Below are 18,560 nucleotides of genomic sequence, written 5' to 3' on the forward strand. Positions count from 1 at the left end.
CTCTGCTCTGCCTGGGGCCTGGGGACACTTTCTCAGTCGTGTCCCTCAGTGGGACCCATTAAAAGTCCAAGAAACTTTGGAGCTGGATTCTGACTTGGAGTTCTGGAGGGGTTTCTGCAGCTCCCTCTCAGGGCCTGATGTTCAGGGCCTGAGCACAAAGCCCCAGAGGGTCATTAAAGTCCTTGTGCTGTGTCTGTGCTGCTGAGCTGGGCCAGGCTCCTGGCACAGAGGGTGATCCTGGCAACCAAGGAGAGCTTCAAAAGCACATTTCTCTTGCTGAGCAGCTCTTCTCCCAGCCCAGCAGGGCTGGGGCACTGCCTGCAGCCAGCCCGGGCACAGCACAGAGGCACAGAGAGCTTCAATCAGTCAGGGCTGGGAAGGGGCTGAGAAGTGCCTGGGGCAGAATCACTGCCAGCCCTTGGCACAGGAACCTCTGGCTGCAGGACAATGCAGCTGCAGCTCCTGCAGTGATCTCCTAAAGCTGGAACATCCCAATGCCCACAGACCCTGTGAGTACAACTCTGAGCATTTCTGGTGCATGGCGGGTGAAATGCTCATAAAGCTCTGACATGCTGAGGGGTTCTGATCACTCATAGATAAAAAGGCGGAAATTTCCTAAGACTTTTTATTCAGTTTCCTATTATTGGAGAGTGACAGGGAAGGGGGGTAAATATTAATGGTGGTTTATGAATTTTGACAAGTGCATGAGATATCCAAACTGTTATTTTAGTGATCAATAGGTTCACGGGATATCCCTAATGTGCTTTCAGCCACTCTGCCCATGGACAGCACCAGCACCACCTTTGCTGGAGCCATCAGGCTCAGTCTGAGCTGTCCTTGCTCCAATCTTCAAACAGAACCTGCCCCCAGCCAGTGCCCTGCAAACAGGCAGGGTTCTGTCAGGCCAAGGAGAGGGCACAGAAATTTGGGGTCTGGGAGTGCTGGCAGGGAGGGATCAGGCACAGGGAAACACTTGCAGGAGGAAAATCTCCAGGAAGCAGAGAGAAGATCAGGGAAGGAGAGAAAACAAAACCCAGAAATGCTGTGGCAGGGAGAGTTTAGAGATGTCCAGAGGATCCCCTCCAGTGCCGCCCCTCCCTCTGCACAAGCCCCCTCCCTCCTGTCCCCCAGCCAAGCCTCTGCCCTCAGGGCCGGGGCTCCAAGGCGTGCAGCCCCTCCTGTGCAGGCAGAGCTGCAGCAGAGCCGTGGGGCAGCTCTGCAGCCCCGGGCCCAGTTCCCTCTGCAGAGCACAGGGCTGGGAGCAGCTGCCCGGCACGGGGGGCTCTGGCAGGGGGCACAGCTGGCTCAGGGTGACACAGCTGTCCCCAGTGCCCGGCTCTGGGCAATGCTGGCAGTGCAGCCAAGGAAGGAGCTGTGTGTCCCTTCATCCAGTGCCATCAGAAGGACACTTGGAAGTCTCCCTGAGATTTCAGTCTAAGCTGGGAGCTTCAATGCAGGGTGCAAACCTGTCCAAAAGCATCTCTGAGTTATAGGATTGATGGGGAAAGGCAGAGGTGTTCTGACACTGAAAATGCTGCTGGGTTGGTGAAATGAGCAAGGTGAGTCCTTGGCTGCAAATGTGGAGCTGGGCTGTGGTGGATCCATCTGCTCTCAGCAGTACCTGGTGAAATTTTAGGGAAAGCGTGGGAAGGTGATCATCCCCTACCTGAGAAAGGTTAAAGCCCAGAGAAATTCTAAACAGGTCAGAATGTCACACCATCTCCCCTGAATCTCCTCTCATCACTTTGCCCCACAGAACTTGATCTGTTCTCCCTTAGTTCAGAAGAAATGCTGAGGGTTTCTGATATCCAAGACCACCATCAGAGACATGGGGAAGCTTAAAAGCGAAAACCCTAGATCTCAAAAACACTTAAACCATGTCTGTGTGTTCCAGGGGAGGGTGTACAGGAAATTACTTTGATTTTGGTTACAGGTATCTCCTCTAACTCGGCACTGTCCTTTCTCCATGAACAGGGGCCCATGTGCAGCCACAGCAAATGTCCAACAGCAGCTCCATCAGCCACTTCCTCCTGCTGGCACTGGCAGACACGCGGCAGCTGCAGCTCCTGCACTTCTGCCTCTTCCTGGGCATCTCCCTGGCTGCCCTCCTGGGCAACGGCCTCATCATCAGCGCCGTAGCCTGCGGCCACCACCTGCACACGCCCATGTTCTTCTTCCTGCTCCACCTGGCCCTCAGCGACCTGGGCTCCATCTGCACCACTGTCCCCAAAGCCATGCACAATTCCCTCTGGGGCACCAGGGACGTCTCCTACACAGGATGTGCTGCTCAGCTCTGTTTTTTTGCCTTTTTCATCACTGCAGAGTTTTCTCTTCTGACCATCATGTGCTATGACCGCTACGTGTCCATCTGCAAACCCCTGCACTACGGGACCCTCCTGGGCAGCAGAGCTTGTGCCCACATGGCAGCAGCTGCCTGGGCCAGTGCCTTTCTCAATGCTCTACTGCTCACAGCCAATACATTTTCCCTGCCCCTTTGCCATGGCAATGCCCTGGGCCAGTTCTTCTGTGAAATCCCACAGATCCTCAAGCTCTCCTGCTCCAAATCCTACCTCAGGAAATTTGGGCTTCTTCTTATTAGTGTGTGTTTAGGATTTGGTTGTTTTGTCTTCATGGTTTTCTCCTATGTGCAGATCTTCAGGGCTGTGCTGAGGATCCCCTCTGAGCAGGGACGGCACAAAGCCTTTTCCACCTGCCTCCCTCACCTGGCTGTGGTCTCTCTGTTTTTCAGCACTGGCATGCTTGCTCACATGAAGCCCTCCGCCATCTGTCACGATCCGCTTATAGCGGGGTGTCGTGATGGTTCGTTAGCCGATCCCAAAGTGCAAAAGACAAACAGCAGGGGACAATCAGTTTAATCACAACAGATGCACCTTTATTAAGGGCCAAAAACAATAAATGCGATAGTGGGGGTCAGAAAAGAAATAAAAAGGATAGAGAGAGAGAGAGAGAGAAGGGGGGATGGGAATAGCTACCAACACAGGCGAGGTCCTCAGTGGTCCGGACGATGGGGATCCGTCTTGTTGTGTTGGGGAGAGTCTCCAAAATCCTACCCAACCCAGGGGTCCAGTTATAGTCCACAGAAGGAAAAGGGGGGAACATGCAGAACAATGAGAGTCTATTGAAATTGCTATGGGGGGAACAGGTGTATCTACAGAAAATCATCCAGGCTGAACAAACACAATAATGAATAAGTCCATTGAAGTTACTGGAGAAGAACAGGTCATGTCATTCCCCCCCCACCACCACTCTCTGTGGTAGGGGTCTCAGTCTCAGTCTTTGGGGAGAGGGTTCTTGATCTCCGTCTGTCACGGTGGTAAGGAGGCAGATGAGGGGTCTTCAGTGAGAGACCACCAGAGTCACCCCAACAGTTCATTCAGCTTAAAGGTGGAGAGTGAAGCAGGAATTGCAGAGGGCCGCTCTGTGCTGGGTCCACGCTGGGTCTTCGCCAAGTCCTTGCCAACTTCTTGCCAAGTTCTTGCCGGGCCTCGTTGGGAACAGAACGTAACGGTACAGCGGCTGCACCTGCACTGTTGCCTTCTCCAAGCCGGAACTGCAGTGGGGGAAGGGAGATCCTTCTCGTGGCAATCGGCAGGCAAATGAGTGAGGGTCTTCAGACGGCCTCTTACACCACCCCGTGACTGACGATTGCCCCCAAGAGATCTTCTGTAGTGTCGTTGTGAAGTCTTCAGGACTCGTCTAGTGTTGGCAGCATATCCCAGAGAAGGGAAAGAAAAGAAAAAAGGGGAAAAGAGAATAGGGGAAATAGTAAAACAATAACAATAATTAGTATAAATTGAATCAACATTAATTGGAACAATTTTAATTGGAACAATTTTCTAATCAATAAACAATGAGTTGATTAAACAATATTAAAACAATTCTTTAAACTAATAAAACAATCTTTAAGAATTCAAATCAGGTTTAAAACAAACAATCTTCCAATCTTATAATTGCTTTGTGTCTATAGTCTTGGGGATGTCTATAGTATAAAGCACATCGGCCAAGTGGTGTGCATTAATTATAGCTGTCAATTTTGTTAATCGTTTTATCATTCTCCAATTCATAATAAGCAAGATTGCTGATAAAGCAAAGCCAATCAAAACTAAAATCAAAAGGACAACAATGGGATGACACAATTTGTTCAGGATACCTGTAGCAGTAGGTGACCACCCAAAAAGTGTATCCCACCACCTATGTTCTGCATCACTTTTCACTCTTTCTATAACCCGATGTATTTCTTGTACATCATGATGAATAGTTACCAGTGTTTTCTGTCCGTTCTCCTTGATTTTTCCTAAGATTTTAATTAAGTCCTGGTGAAGCAACAATTGCCTTACCAGAGTAAGATTCATTCCAATGGGGGTAGGCAATAGTTTATGGATCAGCGTGTAATTAGATTCTAAAAGTTGATATGAAGTAACTGGAGCTTCAAAAGAAAAATCACATCCTGTAATTTTAGTGAAATTGCAAGCACAAAAATTTGAATGATTTTTAGTATCTACTACTGTGTCTTCTACATACACTGTGTTACAAGCAGTTCTAAAGCATGCGCATCCATTGCCTATATATACAAGGAATGTTTTAGGGGTTTCGTTAGGATGAATTTCAAAGTGACAGATATTTTGTTCAGTGTCCAGGCAAATATCCTGAGCTATAATTGCATTGCCTTCACAGATGAACCCTTGTTGTTCTCGGACAATACAAAATTCTAGGTTAACAGTTTGCCATTTATCATCAATTTGTCGGGCCCATTCTCTATGCTCGGAAGGATAGAGAGTGGCTCCATCATGATTCAATCCTAATGCAATAATGGGGAATATTGAATGCACGGAGGCATTGCGTATGGTTAACACAAAAGCTGTGGCTAAGTTTGCAGTGGGGTCATAAGTAAAGTTCACCAAATTCCACCAGGATTGGAAATCTTTTTCAAAGTCAGTGGCACTGTCCCAAACTATTTTCCGAATTTCCATAGGAAACGTGCCCTCTTCACCTTCTCTTATAATTGAAGCAGCAACTGACTGCATCCATAATTGTGCCTGGATGCAGCTAAGGGCTAAGGAAACGTTGCTTTGTGTAGCATTGAGTGCATCAATTATCAATTCATGGTCGTTCATATTTACCTTTTCCCAATTTGGTAATATGTTTGTTAGCAACCACTGATGTGTTCCCAAGGCTGATAAGGATGATTGCAATGGTTGTTGTAATTGGGTCAAATCTTTGGTTGTAGCAGCCAATTTATTTAATAATACTTCTGAATTAATACTATTTAGAATTCCCAATCCTGTTCCCACAACACCAGTTATGTCTCTTGGTTTTCGTGTTTTAGAAGGGTTCCACTGTCGTAACCAGGTCGTCCAACCCTGGAAAGAAGTTTGCAAGAAAGGTGAACAAGCTGGCTGAATTTCAGAGACATTACTTTGCATTAGCAATTTAACTTGTTTAAGAGACCATGCCGGATTGAACAATATTTGTTGTTGGCCATTTTTCCTGATTATATATGATTCAACTTTAGAAACTTTTGGGGTAAGCATAACTGGTGGTTGGGTGGTAGGTATCAAGTTCTCCCCAGTATTTAAATCAATACTTTAAACTTAAAAGAAAGCACTTCAGTATTTTTGGACCAAAGACAAGCTACTTCTGCAGTTTGTGTTAATGTGAAATTGTGTCAACAATCCTGTACACTTCGGTGCATACAAACCTTTTTGTGCTTAAAGAGATCTTTTCACTTTTTCTGCATACTACCACAATTATTTCAGACTGCAACCACTCAGCTGGTTTCTGTCCATGGGGTTGTGGTAGGATGCAGGACAGTATTACCAGTTTTATCATGAATTAGGTGGTCTTCATGTCCCTCGGAGTTCTTCTGTAAAAGTAAACACAACAGAATCCTGCCAGCGAGAGGCAGAAGAGGTTAGAATGATGGAATTATCCTGCATGTATTTATCCAATGCTCTTTCCCTAGAGCACCAGAGGCTTTCCATGCACATTTATTCAGAGGGGGTTTTAGCACAAGTGGTACCAGCCCTGTAGTAAGGGACGTCCACCAGAACAGGTTGGCCAGGGTAATGTGCTGGATTATCAGGATCATTTGGTGCACAGCGTAGGAGTCAATGTAGAGACAGACAAGAGAGGCGTTCTGTGCTTCTTGTTGGAAAACACTCCAGACAGCTCTCAGCTCCTTGACCTGAGAACTGCTTTCTCCCTCATTAATTAGTTCACCAGAGGAAATGTGGGGGGCTGCTGCCCTATATGTCCACACCTTTCCTTCCCTTTTAGCAGAAGCATCAGTGAACCAGGAGTTTGCTGATTTTTCAGGGCAGAAAGGAGGGGCCACTTTGATTACAGAGGCAGGTTTGTCCTGGCTGCTATCCAAGCTCTCAGTTTCTTGTATTGCCAAATTTTTCACAGCTCCTTCTGTTATTGTAAAGATGTTACAGTAATGTTCAATCTGAGCATACCACTTTCTTACCGAGGCCCTCTGGGCCACCCCGTCAGGAGGGGGGGTCCCATTGATGACTGTCTTGATAACCTTGAAGGGGCCTCTTAGTATAATAGGTTGTTGACGTGTGATTTTTTCTACTTCAATGAGGGCTAGGCTGACTACAAACAATCCCTTTTCCCAGGTAGTGTACCTTTTCTCAGCATCTCTGAAACCACGGGAATAGAAACCAACAGGCCTTGTTGGACCCTCGGGTCCCCGCTGCCAAATGTGTACTAACAATCCTGAGACAGCAAATCCCCATTCTACCTGAAAGGGGTCTGTAGGATGAACGAGACCCAGAGCTTGATGAGCTGTTACTTCAAAAATCAGCAATTGCAATGCTTCTTCCTGAGAAGAAGTCCAATCCCATTTTACTCCTTTCCTCAGCAAGTCATAAAGGGGAACCAATGAGTTCTTCTGGTTACTAGGAAATCTGTCTGGTCTTTCTACAGGAGATACAGCTGGTGTAGTTTTCTGTAAGGCTATGGCAGTAGGTTTGAGTGTTTCTGGAAGCCCACAAAATAAAGGGGTTATTATTTCAGGCTTCACAGGTAATTTCATCGGGGATTCAAAGCCAGGAATTAATTTCTTTCTGTGAATCATTTGCAGACAAGTGGCTTTGGACACACTTTCTAGGAGTTGGTCAGGGGTGCTAATTATAGCTATAGGATCTCCCCTTTCCAAGGGGTTTGTTCCCCCAGCCCAAAAAGCCACACGTTGTGTCAGGGACCACGAGTCACATTTATCTCCTGTTGTTAAGAAGACACCGTGTCCCCAGTACCCACTGGCTTCTTGTTCAGTTAATTTAATTTGGTCGCCACCGGTGAGGGACACCCGGAAAACATATTCTGTTTCTGATTCGTATGGGAGGCGTCCGTATTCTCTTTTAAGCTCAGCTAACTCGGTGGCAGTGTATGGTATGTGTTTGGTTGTGATGTGGGGCTCAAGATCATCATCACTGAGATAGTTATATTCTGTTTTAATTAAGGGTCTTAAATGAGAGCAGCAATGTTCCCCATAATTATTTACTGCCTCAAGTTCTTTGTGAGGATAAATTTGGTTAATGCGAGGAGTTTCCTTTTCCTCGGGATTTACAGAGGAATCAGCATTATGTGACTTGTTACCGTGTTCCTCTTTTAAGGCAGCTCTCAATGCACAGTTCTCATTTCTCAATGAATGTTTTTCATTCCTTTCTTCATGTAATTGTTTTTGTAAAATTTCAACCAAATTTTGAAGGGAGTCTATTATTGTTTCTTGCTCACTTCTTCGCTGGAAGCGAGTTTCTACAGCTGCCGTAAGACAAGCTCCCAAAACTGAGCATAAGATGGTTTTATTTCTGCCCAGTTTAAATTTTGTATCATGTTGTAAAGAACATATCCTATCAACCACATTATCCAAATTAAAACAGTTACTTTGTGCCCATTCTTCTCCTCCTGGAGAAGGTTTGGCATTGTATTTAGCTAGTAGAGCATAAAATTCATCTTTAGCTTTAGCATTAAGGTTATCACTCATTTTGTGAAGGGACCAAAACCACGGCAGGGAGGTACAAACTTAAGTTACACAAAGCACACAGCCGTCGCTGTGTCGCCCTTCACTTCCCTGGGTGGGTAAAGAGACACAATCTGCCTAGGAGGCTCTGCTTAGTTTCCTCAAGTTGTCCCTTCCTTCCCAGACAGTGCAAACATACACATAAAACAACACAGTGTCCCGCCTTTTGCACTAAGAGATCTTTTGCAATTTCTGAAGACAGTGTGGGTGCTTTTTCGCCAAGGCAATGTGCAGTCTGCAGGAAATTTGAATCTCTCCCCTTGCTATCCAGACACTGCTCAGCATTTTGGGCTGACAGGCGAGGTGCGGCTGGAGAGAAACGTCCCTGCCCTGTTACAGACTACACAGAACCTGCACCCTTCTGCCTGGACAGAAATCCTGTCCGTGACGCCAGTTTAATGTCACGATGCGCTTGCAGCGGGATGTGGTGATGGTTCCTTAGCCGATCCCAAAGTGCCAAACAGCAGGGGACTATCAGTTTAATCACAACAGATGCACCTTTATTAGGGGCCAGAACAATAAATGCCATAGTGGGATCAGAAAAGAAATAAAAAGGATAGAGAGAGAGAGAAGGGGGGATGGGAATAGCTGCCAACACAGGCCAGATCCTCATTGGTCCATTGGACCATGGGGATCCGTCTTGTTGTGCTGGGGAGAGTCTCCAAAGTCCTGCCCAACCCAGGGGTCCAGTTATAGTCCACAGAGGAAAAAGGGGGGAACATGCAGAACAATGAGAGTCTATTGAAATTGCTATGGGGGGAACAGGTGTATCTACAGAAAATCATCCAGGCAGAACAAATACAATGAAGAATAAGTCCATTGAAGTTACTGGAGAAGAACAGGTCATGTCATTCTCCCCCCCACTCTCTGTGGTCAGGGTCTCAGTCTCAGTCCTTGGGGAGAGGGTTCTTGATCTCTGTCTGTCACGGTGGTAACGAGGCAGATGAGGGGTCTTCAGTGAGAGACCACCAGAGTCACCCCAACAGTTCATTCGGCTTGAAAGTGGAGAGTGAAGCAGGAATTGCAGTAGGCCGCCCTGTGCTGGGTCCATGCTGGGTCGTCACCAAGTCCCAGCCAACTCCTTGCCAAGTCCTTGCCAGGCCTCCTTGGGAACAGCTGCCGCGATGTGCAGCGGCTGCACCTGCACTGTTGCCTTCTCCAAGCTGGAACTACAGCGGGGGGAGTGGGGGGGGGGGGGGGGAGTTGGGGGGACTTTCCTTCTCGTGGCAATTGGCAGACAAATGAGTGAGGGTCTTCAGATGGCCTCTTACACCAGAAGAGGTTGGTGGACAGGAAAATCCACAGCCAGGATCAGCCCGGGCACTTCAGCAGTGATTTGGGCGCTTTGTGAGGGGTACCCTGGATGGGGAGACCATATCCAGGGCAGGTCCTGGGACAGACTTAGATTCAGCTTTAGATCTCTTTGCTTAATTTCTTTATTTTTACCCCAATTATAGGTGTTTTGATGGGATAAACATGGAAATTATTCAGGTAGGAAAAGATCTCCCAAGATCATTCATTGTTGCTTGATGCCATAAGAAGAAAAAATGACACAGCAGGTGAGATATTTTCGTGCTGTAAAGTCAAAGAAACAGCTCTTCCCAATTAATTTTCAATGGTGATCAGAGTGCCGATGGATGTTCCAGCCATGTTCATCCAGGTATCTATTGGGATCCAGGAGGATGTGGAGACCACCACCCAGGTGTCTTCTCAGCAAGGATCACAGGGAATGTGGGTCATCAGGGCTCTGACCAACATAGGTCCTCCCATGGGGGATGGAGTTGGAGCAGGGCACGAAGCTCTTCCTGCAGTCGGGGCATTCACAGGGCTTCCCTTACCGGTGCCTCCGTTGGTGTTTGGTCAAGTGAGAACTCCTGGAGAAGCTTTTCCCACACTGGGGACACTCGTAGGGCCTCTCCCCGGTGTGGATGCGCCGGTGCCTGATGAGGTTGGAGTTTTGTTTGAAGCCCTTCCCACAGTCAGAGCAGAGGTAGGGCCTCTCCTCGGTGTGGACCCGCTCATGCAGGAGGAGATTGTAGCTGGTGTGAAACCTCTTCCCACATGTGGGGCACATGTAGGGCCTCTCCCCAGTGTGGATGCGCTGGTGGGTGACAAGGGTGGAGTTTTTCTTGAAGACCTTGCCACAGTCAGAGCAGAGGAAGGGCCTCTCCTCGGTGTGGACCCGCTCATGCAGGAGGAGACTTGAGCTGCTCTGAAACCTCTTCCCACATGTGGGGCACATGTAGGGCCTCTCCCCAGTGTGGATGCGCTGGTGGGTGACAAGGGTGGAGTTTTGCTTGAAGCCCTTCCCGCAGTCAGGGCAGCGGAAGGGCCTCTCATCTGTGTGAATCCGCTGATGTTCAAGGAGATGGGAGCTGGTGTGAAACCTCTTCTGACACTCAGGACACTCGTAGGGCCTCTCCCCAGTGTGGAACCTCTGGTGGATGATGAGGTCGGAGCTGCAGCTGAAGCCCTTCCCACACTCCCCACACTCGTAGGGCCATTCCCCAGTGTGGATCATCTGATGTCGTTTCAGATTGTTGCTCTGCCTGAAGCTCTTCCCACACTCCAAGCACTTGTAGGGCTTCTCCCCATGGTGAAGCTTCTCAGGGACCACCAGGTCTGAGCTCTGGCTGAAGCTCTGCCCACCTTCCTGACCCAGAGTGGGCCTTTCCTCCTCAGAGCACCCTGGGCTGGGTTTCCAGCCCCTCCTCCTGTGGGATCTCCGGGGCTTTTCCTCCCTGTTGGATTCTTGCGCTGTGGAGTTGCTCAAAACGGCCTCTTCCATGAGGTTCTGCTGTAGGGATTTGTCCTTCCTGGTCTCCATCATCAGCTCCTGCTCTGGGGGAGGAAGGACAAGGAGAGGATGGGATTTGCCTCCGTGCCACAAGGAATGGTAAGGAGATCCCCCCAGTGCATCCCCGTCAGCAGAGCGTCGGCAGCGGGGCTGTCCTGCAGCCGGGGGCCAGGCTGGGCCGGGAGATAGAACAGGAGAGAGGGGGAAAGGGGCACTGACTTCATCCTCACCTGCCTGGATGTCCCAGGGCGCCTTCCTCTTCCCCACAGCCTCCTCCTCCATTTCGTGAAGATTTGGGTATGGGAAATTCTGTTTTGGGAGGAAAACAAGGGATGAGCACATTGAGTTTTGTCCTGGTTGGAAGGCAAACCAGGGGGAGAAACTAAGCCAGAATCAAATTTGAGTAAGAAAATTAAGATCAAAGCAATGATACAGAAACACTGGCTTAATCTGACAGAGTCAGGATATAACATAACACCCCGTTGGTCAGGGTGGTGGTAGCAGTCTGATTAAATAGTGGCTGCAGTCCGGCTGGAGTGATGAACGTGATCCTGTCAAAGCGGTGATCCTGTAGAAGGGTCTGGTCTTCCTCTGAAGGTCCAGTGGTGGTTATGGAGCTCTTGTCCTCTGGGAATGCAGTAGGCAAGGTGGTCGTGGTGTTGCAAGGGTGAGATTATATCCAGGCAGGAATGCTTGGCTCCTCCCCCTGGGCGGAGCATCCCACAATGGGATGATGTAATTTTATCAGTCCTGCAGTGACACTCAATGGCCCATTAACAGAAGATGGCCCCTGGAGGGCGTTATCAGGGCTGAGCCATGGAAGAGATAAAGAACACTGCCCCACCTGTTGATAACAGTTTATGGAGATGGTGACTGAAAACACTTTTGGTTACATCTGACATTGTAACCTGAAACAGTGAGGCCATCCCTGCTCGGGGTGGGGGGTGAACACCACCCCCCTTACCCAAACTGGCTCAGGTGTAAAACCCCCACCCTGGGAAGGACACGCACACAGGGACAATGTCACCCTTGCCCTGCCCCAGGGGAGATCTCTGTCCCTGTCACTCCCTTGCTCTCTCCCCTTTTCTCTTTCTTTCCATCTCTCTCTCTACCTCACATTTACTGTTCAATAAAATCCACTTTGGAATTGGTCTCCTTAGCACCTTCACTGGGGCAGAGGCATCTCTCTAAAAATTTTATTTACCAGATTGCGACATTATTTTGCACAGTGAGTTCAGGGCACTGCTCTCTGACCCCAAGTGCCTTTGACAACAGCATGGGTCTTTCCTCTGCGAAGGTTCTGCCTCTTTCTGGATGAACTTGGATGCAGCTTCCTCTGAGTGACTTTTGGGAGAACTTATGAGGAAAATGGCTGTTGTGGGTGGCCAGTGTAAAGAAAGTATTTTCTTGTCCTTCCTTGAAAAATTTTTCTAAATAACTGGAGAAAAGGGAACAAATGATACTAGCAAGACTGACAAGGATCATTCACCCCAATGTGAGGAACTCAAGGCCAGTAAATTCCTACAAGAAGCCCAGTTCAAGTAGATAAATTCCCAAGTAACTCCCGAATTCACAGGTCTGGGGACTTTGCCAAATATGAGAATCATTATTTTCTTTGTCCCTGTCACCTTTGTGACAGCTACACAGAGCTTTCCCTTCCCTTTATTAATCTCTATTGGGCCAAATTTCCACTTTCCTTTTATCGGAATCTGCCGGCAGCTGAGCTGGAGCTTTGCTGGAACTGATGGAACTGATGAAACTTGGATTTGCCACAGAACTGCTTCTATTTTCAGTTTATTCATGTTTGAGATTTGTTTGTGTTTCCATCACAAGTGACTTGTGGGAAGAGCAAATCTTCCTCAAGGCATTTTATGGAGGGTTAAGTTTGATTTCTGCCAAGTTTGTTTTGTCCAGTGCTCAGGGGATGCTCAAGGGGTATCTGGTTTTGGTTTGGCCCTAATTTTCTTCTGATTTGTCTTTATCACTTAAAAACGCCTGAAAAACGACTAAAAAGAGTATTGACCAGAGATGTCAAAAGTCCCACCATTTAAGAGGTATTTGAGGTGGAATTTATGGTTTGGGAACGTATTCTGGAGGATTTGTGGGTTCTTTGGGGATATATGGGAGTATTCTCCACATCTTTGCACTCCAAAAGCCAAGGTGGATTGCTCTGTCACCTCAAAATTACTCAATGCCACTGGAAACACCTCAATCTTACCCCAAAATTACTCAATCCCACCTCAAAGTGGCTGGTTCCCACCTCAGTCCCATGCCAAAACTACTCAATTCCTCCGCCTGCAGGGTTAGATGGGGTTGGAAGGAGATTGAGAGAAGATCCAAAATTGAGGTTTTGGGATCAGGATTGTATGGGGCTGGGTGGGTGTGATTTATTTTGATAATTAATAAAACTATCAGAATTATTGATTTCTGTCCCATTCATTTTCTGTCAGTTCTGGTTTGCTTTTCAGAGTGCCGCCTTCTCAGCTGATTTTGTTTGTGACCTCCTGTCCCAGACTGAAAAGCAAGATGTGTTCTATTTCCCATCTGTTTGGCAGTTGTCCTGTGTTAAGTGGGCAGTTTTTCCTTATCTCTTCCACAATCAGTCCCCCCTCAGGGGAGATATCTGCTGATAATGGGCTATTGAATGTCACTGCATGACTGATAAGAACTGTAACATCCCATTGTGAGCTGCTCCACCCAGAGGGAGGAGCCAAGCATTCCAACCTGCATCTAGTCTTGAGATTCTGGCCCACCAACACAGCTTTTTCTGGGCTGGATTTCTCAGAGGAACAGCTGCCTCTTCCTCTTCAGAAGAAGACACCCTTTTCTACAGTATCACTTCTCCAACAGAACCACACCTGACACTGCAGGAGGACTGCAGCCACCATTCCAATTGGACTGCGGCCAACACCCTGTCCAACCGAGTGTCAGGTTGTATTCTGACTCTGTCAGTGTTGTTTTGGTTCACTGCATTGCTCATATTCTCATTTTCTTCTCTAATAAAGAGCTGTTATTCCTGCTCCCATATTTTTACCTGAGAGCCCCCTTTAATTTCAAATTTATAACAATTCAGCAAGAAAGAGTCTACATTTTTCCATTTCAGGAGAGGCTCCTGCCTTCCTTAGCAGACACCTGTCATTCCAAACCAAAACACCTCCTTTCTCCCCTGCCTTCCTTTGCCTGCTCTGTTTATCTCAGTGTCTCCATTGACCCAGGGCAGCTCCCACCAAAGACCCTGTCCTGATTTAATTCCCAATCCATGAGCTACGACAACCATGTGTGAAGTTATGAAGGCTGGCAGTGAAATGTCACTGTAAGATCTTGGTCCACTTGGCTGTTGGCTCTTCCATAACAGCTTTGCCTTCAAGGGCAGGAACATCTTTTCCTGGCTGGGAACTGGAATTCCAGCCCCTGGGAGTGTGTGCCATGGATCCCAGAGGGGCATTCCTGAGGCTCCCAGGGTGCTGCTCCTGCTGTGCCTCCCAAGGAGCTGTGCAGGGCAGGGGACAAGGTGCAGCAGCTGTGTTGGTGCTGCAGTGCCACAACGGCCCCTGGTTCCAGGAGTTTCCGCACTGCCAACAGCGGTTCCTGGGTTCCATGATGCCCTGCTGTGTCCCCATGGATATTTGGTGTCATGAAGTTCTTCAGTGTCACAATGGCCACCTTGCTCCATGAGCTTCCGCAGTGTCCAAATGGCCTCCTTGGATGGGCAGTGTCACCATGGACCATTGGCTCCATGAAGCGCCGCTGTGTCACCATGGACTCCTTGGTTCCATGAGGTTCTGGGGGTGTCTCCATGGTCTCCTTGGATCCACAGTGCCACTATGGACCACTGGATCCACGTGGCCCTGCTGTGTCACCATGGCCCCTTGGTTCCATGGGACCCCAAGGTCACAATTGTCTCCTTGCTTCCACGTCACCCCCTGATGAAATGGGAGTGGGCTCCTGGCCCTGCCAACAGCCCCCAGCACCCACCGTGCCCCGGGCTGGGGCTGGGCTGGGGCAGCCAGCCTGACACAAACAAACCCCCATGGTGGGAGCAGAGGTGGGACTGCAGAGCCTGTGCAGGGGCTGCTTTGCTCTGCAGGCAAGGAAGGGCTTGGGCTGCTCCACTGCCCTTGTTTGCTTTGGGATCACCATGGGGGCAGTGCAGGGGAAGGGAGAAAGCCTGGGCTTCCCTCACCTGTGACTTTTTTTTTACATTTTTCCTTGTTTCCCCTTTTTGTCTGTAATCTATTTTCAATAATTTGTTGTTACTTTTTATAGAGGAAGCGTTCCAGGTGGGGTCCAGTCTGGATCAGGAAGTGCGGGGCACCGCGGGCGGCTGGGACAAGGGGACAGGAGCCTTCAGCTGACGGGGCTTTCTGGTTTCTCTCCTTGCAGCCGGGCTCTGCGGGTGCTGAGGCTGCTCTGGGCTCTGCCAGGGCCCTGCTGGAGCTCAGCACCGGGCTGCAATCAGCCAAAGGAGAAATGGGGTGCCCTGCAGCACAGACTTGCTTGAGCATTTCAGCAACACAGCTCAAGTTTGCAGAGTGTACACCTCCAAGGGAAAACATGCCACCCCACAAAAAATAAACTTGTTCAATAACTTCTGAAATGAAATCAATCTGGGATGACCCCAAATGACTTTTTGCAGCTTGCTCAAGCTGTAGCTCAGCCCTTCTCTGAACTGTTCTCTCCCCACCTGCCTTGTACTTCCCAACTACTCCCTCTTTTCCCCCAGTGAGTTCCCAGCCCATTCCAGTCTCCATCACACTGTTGCCTTCCTTGGTGCCCCTCACCAGGAGGAAGGGCGAGCCCCAGGCTTAGGGACTCATCCTGTCACTGGCTGAGGAGCAGCAATGTCTCAGAGGTTCGGTGGGATTTTAGTGTCATTCAGAGCTGCTCTCCAGCCCCCAGCTCTCCTCACTGCTGAGTTCCCGCTCCCTTTTCCTTGTCCTTGCAGCAGGATGAGCTCTGTGAGTCCCCTTGAGCCTCCCCACTCTTCCCAGCCCACGCACCCACCTCAGTTAGGCTGAAGCTGCAGCTTCTCTGTCTCCTCTGGCACAGCAGTGCAGTCCCCTGTGCGGGGAGCCCCAGCCCCAGAGCACAGCACTCAGCAGTGCAGTCGGGGCTGGAGCAGCTGCCCTGCAGCCCTGGCTTGGCTCTTTGTGGCAGGGAATGCTCCCTGTGTGCAGCTGTCCCTGCAGGATGGCCCCAGGGCAGAGCCCAGCCGGGCTCCCCCTGCAGCCCCTGAAGCTTGGGGCAGACAGTGGTCCCAGAGCTGAGGTTCACGGGGAGCACCCGGAGCTGTGCCTCGCACTCTGTTGCCGTGTCACAGTCTCGTGTGCAGGGGCAGCTCCAGGGCCTTCTTCCTCTTCCTCCACCCAGGCCAGCTTGGGCACTCTCGGGGGTCTCTGCTCCATGTCCGTGACTGGATTTGTGGCTACTTGCAGGAGAGATGCCTCAGAAAACTCCGAGTCAGCAAGTCCTGCTTTTGTGCCTGGAAGGCACCTTCAAGAGAGAAGCCTCAGGAAGGCTCAGGACAGCAAGTCCTGCGCTCTGGTCTCGAGGGCTCCTGCCACAAGGACAGGAGACTCCTGTCAAGGATGGTGGTCTGGCCTCGAGGGCACCGGCAGCAGGGATGGGAGATGCCTCCAGGGCACCAAGTCCCACCCTCTGCCCTCGAGGGCACCTGCAGAAGAGAAGCCTCGGGAAGGCCATGGGTCAGCAAGTCCTGTGGTCTGGCCTCGAGGTCAGCTGCAGGAATAACACCTCGGAAAAGCTCTGGGTCAGACACGAAGGAGTGCGCTGTGCAGGGGCTCCTCACAGCACTGCTCTGTCCTGTCCTGTCCTTGTCGCGTGCACCGAGCACTGTGGCGTCCTCTTGTCACCACCAGCTCCTGTGTCACCACATGTCACAAAGGGCCCTTGGACACCCGGCTCCGTATCATGCTGCAGCGTGTCACAAAGGGCCCTTGGATACCCTGTCCCATTCCATTCCACGGTGACCATGCTGCACTGTGTCACAAAGGGCCCTTGGATACCCTGTCCCGTTCCATTCCACGGTGACCATGTTGCACTGTGTCACAAAGGGCCCTTGGATACCCTGTCCCATTCCATTCCACGGTGACCATGCTGCACTGTGTCACAAAGGGCCCTTGGATACCCTGTCCCGTTCCATTCCACGCTGACCATGTTGCACTGTGTCACAAAGGGCCCCTCCACACTCTGCCACCTGCCCTGGGGCCACCCCCAGCCCCCCAAAGTGGCCCAGGTTGGAAGGAATCCCTGGCCCCAAGTGTCAGACAGCCCAACAGGATCTTTAGGAACGGCTCAGACCATCAGCAAACGCTGCCCTGCTCTGCGGGCTCAGGGCAGCAGAAGGAGCCCCCAGGGCTGCCGACGCAGCCCCGCTGGGAAGGACACAGGACCTTCCATCCCAACCCATGGCCATCCTAAACCCGCGGGTGTGGCACAGACAAGGAACTGTGGGCCAGGGCAGGAATGCTGCTCTGAGCCCTGGGGCCCGGGGAGCGCTGACACCAGCAGGTGAGGCAGAGTCCCCACCCAGGCAGACCTGCCAGCCCCCAAGCCCTGGCAGCACCGGTGCCTGTCTCCTGCCCCAGAGACCTGTGCCCCTGGGGGCTTCTGTGCCAGAGGGAGCCAAACCCCTGTGCACTGGGGGCTGTGCTCCTGCCTGCAGGGGCTGTTGGCAGGAGCACCTGGAGCAACTGCTGGCAACACTTGGTCTCTGTCAGAAGCTCTTACCCCATGTTGAAATTATTTTCTCATTGAAGTTATTGCTTTCAGCACAAAAACACCTTAGCAGCAAAGGCACAGAAGAATCTGGCAAGTAAGTGTCATGGTTTGATGCTGGCACAATGCCAGCGCCCCATGAAAATACAACTTACCAATCAAATGCTGTGAAATGTGATCAAGAACACAGCAAAGCAGGCCAAACTTAATAACAAAGGAAAAAACTTTATTACACTACTACTACTACTACTATAAAAGGAAAAGAAAGGAAAGAAAAAAAAACACACAGAATTTGAAATGAAAACCTTCCAAAACATTTCTCCTCCCTCCACCCAACTCCACCAAACCCCAGCGAGACCCATTTGGATCCTTAATCAAGTTTTCACCCTTCAATATAATCAATACTGAGTCCATCAGGGAAGAGAGGAGTCCCCCTTGCAACCATAGACCCCCAGGAAACACAACTGCCACCTCTTGTGTTTCCAATGTCACACGTGGCACCGCCCAGACACACTGGCCAGTGTGACATTCTCCTCTCCATGTCACAGTGCTCTCACCACCGTGCATGGACAGAGACTGCTTATAGGGCCCCTTTAAGGATGCTTTGCCAAGGACCACCAGGAACAACAGTCCAGTATCACAATTTGGGACTAGAGTCCCCCCCATTTTCCCCTGGGGCCGAGGGTCCAAAAGACAGAGATCGCCTTCTCTTCCTCTCTGATGATGGAGGGCATCCTCACACCCTCCTCAGCTCTCTCTCTGTCCACTCCAAAACTGGTAGTTGCTGAAGAAGGTCTCTTGGCTCACCAATGCATCCCCCTAAAATGCAGTCCCTCTTGAAAGAAAGAGTGGTTCAGTCTATGATAAACAAGCAGAGTCCAGCCAAAAGCCACTCTATCATCTGCCCCCAACCTTCTTCTCTGAACATCTGAGGTTTCAAGCTGTCTCTCTTTTCTTCAAATTCAAGAGGAGTAA

The 18,560-nt window shown here is 50.0% G+C and overlaps 2 protein-coding genes across 2 annotated transcripts in view; both read right to left on the bottom strand.

Annotated features, from left to right (window-relative positions):
* Window positions 1-18,560, bottom strand: part of LOC140681480 (uncharacterized) — a 1,248,316-nt gene that overhangs the window by 690,445 nt on the left and 539,311 nt on the right. The window contains 1 exon segment of the mRNA XM_072921322.1: window positions 9,896-10,651. Coding sequence (XP_072777423.1) covers window positions 9,896-10,651 — 756 coding nt within the window.
* Window positions 5,865-8,014, bottom strand: LOC140681446 (uncharacterized). The gene is made up of 3 exons (XM_072921279.1): window positions 7,915-8,014; window positions 6,770-7,791; window positions 5,865-5,909 (listed from the first exon to the last, which is right to left on the bottom strand). The coding sequence occupies exons 1-3, from the start codon at window positions 8,012-8,014 to the stop codon at window positions 5,865-5,867; spliced, it is 1,167 nt and encodes a 388-aa protein (XP_072777380.1).

Source organism: Taeniopygia guttata, chromosome 36, assembly GCF_048771995.1.
Source record: "Taeniopygia guttata chromosome 36, bTaeGut7.mat, whole genome shotgun sequence".
Taxonomy (NCBI): domain Eukaryota; kingdom Metazoa; phylum Chordata; class Aves; order Passeriformes; family Estrildidae; genus Taeniopygia; species Taeniopygia guttata.